Raw genomic sequence first — 7,518 nt, 5'->3', positions numbered from 1 at the left:
AAGTATTTAACAGTTGCCAGATACATCTGCATTTTTATACTTCTTTTGCTCAAATATTAACAGATATTTTTGCCACAATATAATTCCCTAATCAAACATTATTGGTACTAATGAGGATCCAGAGATAGGCCTGGGAAAGGACAACACATTCCGCAAGCAGAAGACGAAGATCTGGGCAAAGATTAGACATTTCAGACAAACCCAGCTGGAGAATTTTATTGATATTCTGAAAACATCTGTGTGTTCATAAACGCCCAAAGCCAATGGCTCTTCATCCTGTAAATCTGGGTTGGCAGGGAGCTAATAGGGAGCAGGTTTTGCCGGTTTGGCCAGTGCTGTCACTCTGAAGGAGGGTGTTTCTCGCATCCCTTACAATAGCAACCTGCCCTCAGATTGCTGAACCAAAAAAGCAAAAGGCAGAGTCTCATCCAGTTCAGGGCTGAATTCCAAAGCAGGGAATGAGTGACAAACTCAGTAGTGCAGATTAGTTACTTGTAAGAACTAGCCCCACTCAGCCCCTATGGAGTCTCAAAAGAATCTCAGGGAGCCTCATAAACACATACTGGTATTTTCAGCTAATTCAACTTGACTGTGATCTACTTCAAAGTGGCTGTCCAGTCACAAAGTGCAGAAGAGAAACCCAAAATTAAATTAAATTACATTAAATTTATTGCATTCCTCAACTAGTTGAACTTCTGCAGCTGTGAACAAAATGCTGTAAGACCCTCAAATTCTGGTAAATGTGATCTCTATCATCTTCCTTTGGGTGAGAAGTGCAATGCAGTATACTTCTCAAATCAAATACTAGTCAGACCACATCTAACATAGCAATACGGGTTCACAAAGCTCCTGTAATTATTGACCATGAGGTAGAAATGGAGAAAGTATTTACCTGTCATCTCCAGCAAAGAGACCTGGCTTGTTTTAATCACTGATGTGGTTACAACAGCAATTTGCATGCACGCTCTTCTTATAAAATAAGTAACCTTTACATCCAAAGTGATAAAGGTTTCATTCCCACCCTCATTCCTGTTCAGCACCTATGCAAGAGTTGTAATAAAATGCTTGCTGGCCTTATTTACCAGTACCAGATTGTGTTACTATGGATGTTAAAAACAGCAGGTAACTGACAGATCTAGAGGACAGCTCTCAGATTTATCCAAGTCAGTACATCCATTAGTGGACCATCAATTGTAGTGCAGATGGATGGGTCCAGTTAAACTTCAGTATAATATCGATATGCTTAGCAGAACTGGGCAACAAGACGGGCTAAGGCCAGACTCAGCCCTAATGAAGAGACGTCTACAATTTCACTCATGTGGGCATAAATAAAACATTCATATTTCCTGCCTGACGGCAGCAACTCTGGGTACTTAGGTTGGCTGATATGAGTGAAGACATTCATCATATGGCAACCAAAAGGAAACATAAGAGAGAAATGAGAGAGAAAAATAAAACGGGAACACACATTGGTTCAAGACAGCTCAGCCAATTATCAAGTTGTATAGCATTCTATTTTAGAGCAAATATAATCCCATCCACTCACACTCACCTCAATCTCTTATAGATCTAAGGAAAACCAAATGTGCAGTTATGCTATACGATACTAACCAGTTGGAAATAATGCATGGTAAAGCTAATTTAAGAAAAATAACACCAGATTTTATATTGGTTGAGAGAAGACCAGGATCCTAAGGATCCTTCAGAAACACCGGGGAACCGTTTTCATTCAGTTTATGAGAAATACTTTAACCAATGACCCTTTAATTAGGTTTTCTAGTGGTAAGAATCCAAAAGATTTGGTTGAGTTTCTATACCAAAGTTCAAATACCTTCTAAGATTTTAAAGGGGAGAAACAAAAAAGCCAGTTTGCTATGGTCTCTGCCTTACTTGTATACAATAAAGGAAGAGGACTTGCAAGAATTATCATTGGTATCTTTATAATTCACAATATCAAATTTCTAGTTAATTTAACTAGAAATTTAGTTAATGTAACATGGTGCATGAGGCATATCAATACAGCCAGTAGATGCCTCAAGACTAGGACTGAGAACCAAAAGGGAAGGATATTTTATGCAACTGTTCACCATTTTTCAGACTTACATGATAGCAATCCGAGTTGGAGCAAAGTACACAATTTTTTAGTAATATCACAATAAAAATGTTGCTGGGGCAGAGAAGAAGTGGGGACTTGACAGACGGAGCCATTGAGAAGCATCTTAGATTTCTGGATTGCATACTTAAATGGCTTTTACTGTGACCGCGACTCTCCTACTTTTCTATAAAGGAATGACATTTCAATATGGCTAGTGAAGATTCACTCCTTTTCCTCTATTACCACATTGCTGGGGGCACAGGTTGAGGAGGAGCAATCTGGAAAAGGATTATGGATATCATTAAGTTGGCTGTGGAAGAGGATTTATGATATTTTCTTATACTGAAATTTATAACCTCTGAGAAAGAGCCATACAATGCCTCATGACATTGGGAGGGACTGGTGTCCTCTCCTGCTCGGGCAGCACTCCTATACAGAACAGACTAATAATAGTTGCATAAGGCTTTAACGTCCCATTTGATTTCTGCTCTTCTCGATCAGGGATCAAAGTGATTCTGAGTGCATAGAATTCTATTTGCTAGATGTGAGGTCAGTAAAGATGTTTAATGTCTACATGAACTGCCCCTGGGATCTGCTTCATGCTGCACCCACAGTGCAAGCCTGTCATTTGTAAGAGCCGCAGACTACTGCGAACAGGGACTCGGCAAGCATTTTCCTGCCTTTATTGGCAGAACAGCAGTCCACTCAACTTCGGCCTTCTCTCCTGGAGACACGTAGCCCTTGGCCCTACATGACCCTACAGCGGCCGGGGACACACGAGGCTAAGAAGTGCCGGGAAACCCAATTCATTTCACAGTTGGGCTTTCAGAGCTGATCCTGAGTTTGCTTTGGAGATGGCGATGTTGTCATGACGACGGTGGAGACAGCTTTGGCAGCAGTGCCCGCTGTGCCCTGCTGGAGGTGGGAGGCAGGAACTGTTTGGATCCGCAACTGTTTCAAACGAAAGAAAGAGAGAGAGAGAAAGTCTTTAATCTGACCCTGAACAAGATCAAACTTTCTACTGCAAGTGTGGCGTGACTTGCTCCAGGAAGAAGACTGCTGGCCCATTTTGCTATCTTAATTACTGCCATTCTAAGTCATCCGTTTCAGGGCTAGAAGGGCTAACAACAGTGAATCTTAAGCGTTGCAAAAACTCCTTTGGCTATCAAATCACTAATTAAAGTGTCATTTTCTTGCTACAAATATCTCCACATTTCATTGCACAGCATAAGCACAGAGAAAGAAAAGGCTATCTGGAAAAAGAAATGGAAAACTATGATAAATAGGAAGGCAGTTGTACTAGAGCAAGTGCTCTACATGTTATCTGCACCACTAGGAAAAAAAAAAAAGCCTGCAAAACATACTCTTAAGCACCTAGTGAAAAAGTATGTAATTAAAAAAATAGCAAGTTTGCTTACCTGTAAATAGGGTTCTCCTTAGGCAGCAGTCATTATATAGTGTGGGTGATCAGCACTCAGCATGTGTGGGAGTTCCCATGCACATATACTGTCATGTAAGCTCCTGAGTCTCCTCCAGAGCTTTAGTGTGGTAGTCAACTCTCCAGGGAGGTGGGCGGATGTTAAGAATGGCTATTTCATCCTGCTGTCTACAGAGATTTACAGGTAAGCAAACTTGCTTTCTCTGCTGATGAGCACACATGAATTAATCATAATACATGAGGAGTTCCAAGCTGAGGGCTGCAATGCGGATAACTTACTTAAGTCAATCTGGCCCCACCACGTGGAAAGTGGACTACTGGGTGAACAGGCTGCGCAAAACTGTTTGCTCATAGTTATTGTCCAGACAGTGTCGTGGAACATGAAGGTGCACACAGACAACCAAGTGGCAGCTCTGCAAATGTCTTCAGTAGAAGCGGCAGTGAGATGAGCCCCTGAAGCTGCCATGGCTCTCACTTGATGAGCCTTGATAGAGTCTGTAATTCGTAAGCCAGCCAGTGTGTAACTGTGCTCTACAGTTTGATAGCCAACTGGGCAAAAGATTTGTTTGGGAACTGTCCTTCCCATTCTATTGGGATCAAAGGACACAAACCGTTGGGAAGCTTGACAGTAAGAATGAGTCCTCTTTAGGTAATATGCCAGAGCCCTCTTACAGTATGAAGAATGAACAGCCTATTCTCCTTTGTACACATGGGATCTTGGAAAGCATGTAGCATAATAGCTTGGTTAATGTGAAACACAGACACCACTTTTGGAAAGGATTTGGGGTGGGTTCATAGAACCAGCCTATTATGAAAAACTGAAGATGTGGTGAATAGGACACCAGAGCCTATAGCTCACTTATTCTTTGTGCCAAAGTGATGCCCATGAGAAATAATGCTTTCCAAGGGGGAAAGTTTAAGTTCTCCAACTCACTTTTAGCATTTCCTCTGGTGGTTCCTCCTCTACTGCCATTTCACTATCAATTGGTGCGCCTCAGGGCTCCGTCCTGGGCCCTCATCTCTTCTCACTATATACTAATTTCCTCTCATGGCTTTCAATACCATTTTTAAGTTGATGGCGCCCAGATCTACCTATGTACACCAGAAATCCAATCCCGGATCTTGGCCTGCCAGTCTGACATTGCTGCCTGGATGTCCCGCCGCCACCCTAACCTCAACATGGCCAAGGTGAAGCTCCTTATCTCCCCCCCCCCCCCTCTCTTGCCGCGTTTAAATCCCATCTACAGATCCACATTTTTGAAACCGCTTTTAAATCTTATGCCTGATTGTCTGCCTTTAGTCTTACATGTAATATTAAGCTATACTGGGTTTACCACAGGTATTTCCACTAGTAAGTACACAAATAATATACCCGTGTTTTACAATTAAATATTTCAATTTTATTCCTTAATGATTTAAAATACATGAAACATGCCCTATTGTATCAAAAACATTCATACCTCACTCATTCATCTAAACATCATACAATGTTAAAATTTGACAATACAATATTGTTACACTTTAACATCCACTACACAAGTATTACAAAAATATTGCAACAATCCCTAATTACAATGTAAACAATTGTTTCACAAACTTTTTACTATTCTTAGTTGACTATTTATTTAACAGGTATCCCTTTCTAACCTAATTTGACAAATATCCCTTTAAACTAATATTCCTTATTGATCTAAATCAAGATCAATAAGGAATATTAGTTTAAAGGGATATTTGTCAAATTAGGTTAGAAAGGGATACCTGTTAAATAAATAGTCAACTAAGAATAGTAAAAAGTTTGTGAAACAATTGTTTACATTGTAATTAGGGATTGTTGCAATATTTTTGTAATACTTGTGTAGTGGATGTTAAAGTGTAACAATATTGTATTGTCAAATTTTAACATTGTATGATGTTTAGATGAATGAGTGAGGTATGAATGTTTTTGATACAATAGGGCATGTTTCATGTATTTTAAATCATTAAGGAATAAAATTGAAATATTTAATTGTAAAACACGGGTATATTATTTGTGTGCCTTTAGTCTTAACTAACTTTCTTTTCTTTTAATCAAGTCTCTTGTCCTGTATGTTTGTCTTAATAGATTGTAAGTTCTATTGAGCAGGGACTGTCTCTTTGTGTGTTGGTTGTACAGCGCTGCGTATGTCATATAGCGCTATAGAAATGTTTAGTAGTAGAAGAAGTAGAAGTAGAAGTAGAAGAAGAAGAAGAAGAGGTGGTGGTGGTGTCAGGACTATTCTAAGGTCCCATAGCACTGACAAAGGTCTGGAATGCCACAGTTTTTTCATTAAATTGGAGTCCCTTCCACCTATTGGTGATATCCCACAATGGCAGTGAGATGAATTTTGACTGTTCAGGTGTGGAGGATGAGAGGAAGGAGCGATACTGAAGGAGGGGGCACATTAGAGAAATCATGAGAATTTTTGACATATTTCAATGCCTATGCCACCACTACAGAGTGGTGAGGAATTTGAACCATTTCAAATGCCGGTCTGCACTCTATATTTTAAATCCAGTTTAAGGGCTTCTATAAGGCACAAAGTAGACACAAGATTTTCATCGAAGGTCCTGAAGAATTCTGTGAACCAGAATAGCTGCAGAATCTGAAGGAGCCCGAAAATATGTGTTCTTGAGTACTTTTCTTTCCTGACATCGATAACAGAATCTGTCAGCTTATCCAGGAACCAGGAGTAGCAGAAAGATCCTCTGGAGAAGTATGCTGCAGTAAGTCAGGAAAGGGAACAGATGGCATCCCCCATCTCATGACCACAATCCCAATGAAGAGGAATGTGATCCAGAGAGTCACTGGTCCGAAGCAGAAATGATTGGGAGAAACTCTGAGCAGGCAGTGTTCCCTTCCTAATCCCCAACCTGTGAAAGGACTCCCCTGGAGGAGAAGAATTAATCAGATCATGGAGAGGACCTGATCCCATCACTGGAAGTTCTTGGGTAGAAGCATGCACTGATCTGCAACCTGAAACAGCCCTGCGGCGTGGGGAAAATTCCTTTGTCTTAGAAGAGTTTCTAACCTTCCTCTGTTGTCTTCAGAGCTCAAAGAGGCAAAGAAATTCTTCACCTGCTCTGATAACTGGACCCCCACTGGCTGGGTGATCCTGGGAGACCCTCTGAGCCAGAGTAAGATGGGAGACATACTCTTCAGACACCTAGATCAACTTGTCACTCAAGGTTGGTAAAGCTGAAGCAGAATCCGGAGCCAATGTAGCATCAACCTCTCCTGTCAACCAAAATCCTGCTCCACAGATGGAGCCAGTAACTCCTTCCACACTAGGCCAATCAATGTATTTTTAGGCTTACGTGCCAAAGCATTCCACTCTGCATCACTAATGGTGCCATTATCTGCCTGCACCTAGGAATGAAAGTTCCATGTTGATAACAAAGAGCCCCTTAGTCAGTCCTGGATAGAATAGATGGCTCGGGCAACATGGGGATCTTACATGGCTAAAATATAGATGGCACCCTTGGCATCAAGGAGGGACCTGCTTTGTGAAGCCCTGTGCCAACTGCACCAGCCTTCTTAGGCTCTGAAGAGAGTCCCCTCTGTCCCTTAGTGCTTTTCTCAGCACCTCTTCCAGCTCCACAGGCATCTGCGCCATGCTCAAAACCTGACCTGGGATGGATCGAGAGGCGGGTGCCAGGAGTTGGAAAGCATTTCCAAACTTGCGGTAACTTGAGGGGGAAGCCTCCTGCCTCAATTTATTTCACCAGGAGCCAGACAATACCTCACTCCTCAAACAAGATCTGCTGCTTGGCCTTGCTCCAGAACTTGGGGCTGTTATCCATCACTTTCTTTAGGCCTCCATCTTCCAAGTGCAATACAGTTGAAAAGTCACGGTCCAGAACTCAGCATTCATAGCAGATGGCTGCATATCTATGATAGACATCCTGTGCCCATAGACGAAAGCCTTCACTTACCATAAGGCTTCTTGGCCTTGGGCATCCCCATCTC

At 41.6% G+C, this 7,518-nt stretch overlaps 1 protein-coding gene across 3 annotated transcripts in view; it reads right to left on the bottom strand.

Annotated features, from left to right (window-relative positions):
• Positions 1-201: 201 nt before the first annotated feature.
• NFRKB (nuclear factor related to kappaB binding protein) overlaps positions 202-7,518 on the bottom strand; it is a 105,947-nt gene continuing 98,630 nt past the window's right edge. For all 3 annotated transcript variants that reach the window (XM_029572533.1, XM_029572534.1, XM_029572535.1), the window contains exon 27: positions 202-3,046. In XM_029572533.1, the coding sequence (XP_029428393.1) occupies positions 2,921-3,046 (126 nt within the window). In that variant the 3' untranslated portion in view covers positions 202-2,920. The remainder of the gene's footprint in view (positions 3,047-7,518) is intronic.

Source organism: Rhinatrema bivittatum, chromosome 12 (assembly GCF_901001135.1).
Source record: "Rhinatrema bivittatum chromosome 12, aRhiBiv1.1, whole genome shotgun sequence".
In the NCBI taxonomy this organism is placed as follows: domain Eukaryota; kingdom Metazoa; phylum Chordata; class Amphibia; order Gymnophiona; family Rhinatrematidae; genus Rhinatrema; species Rhinatrema bivittatum.
Note: the sequence above shows the minus strand (reverse complement) of the source record. Positions and strands in the feature narration are given on the sequence as shown.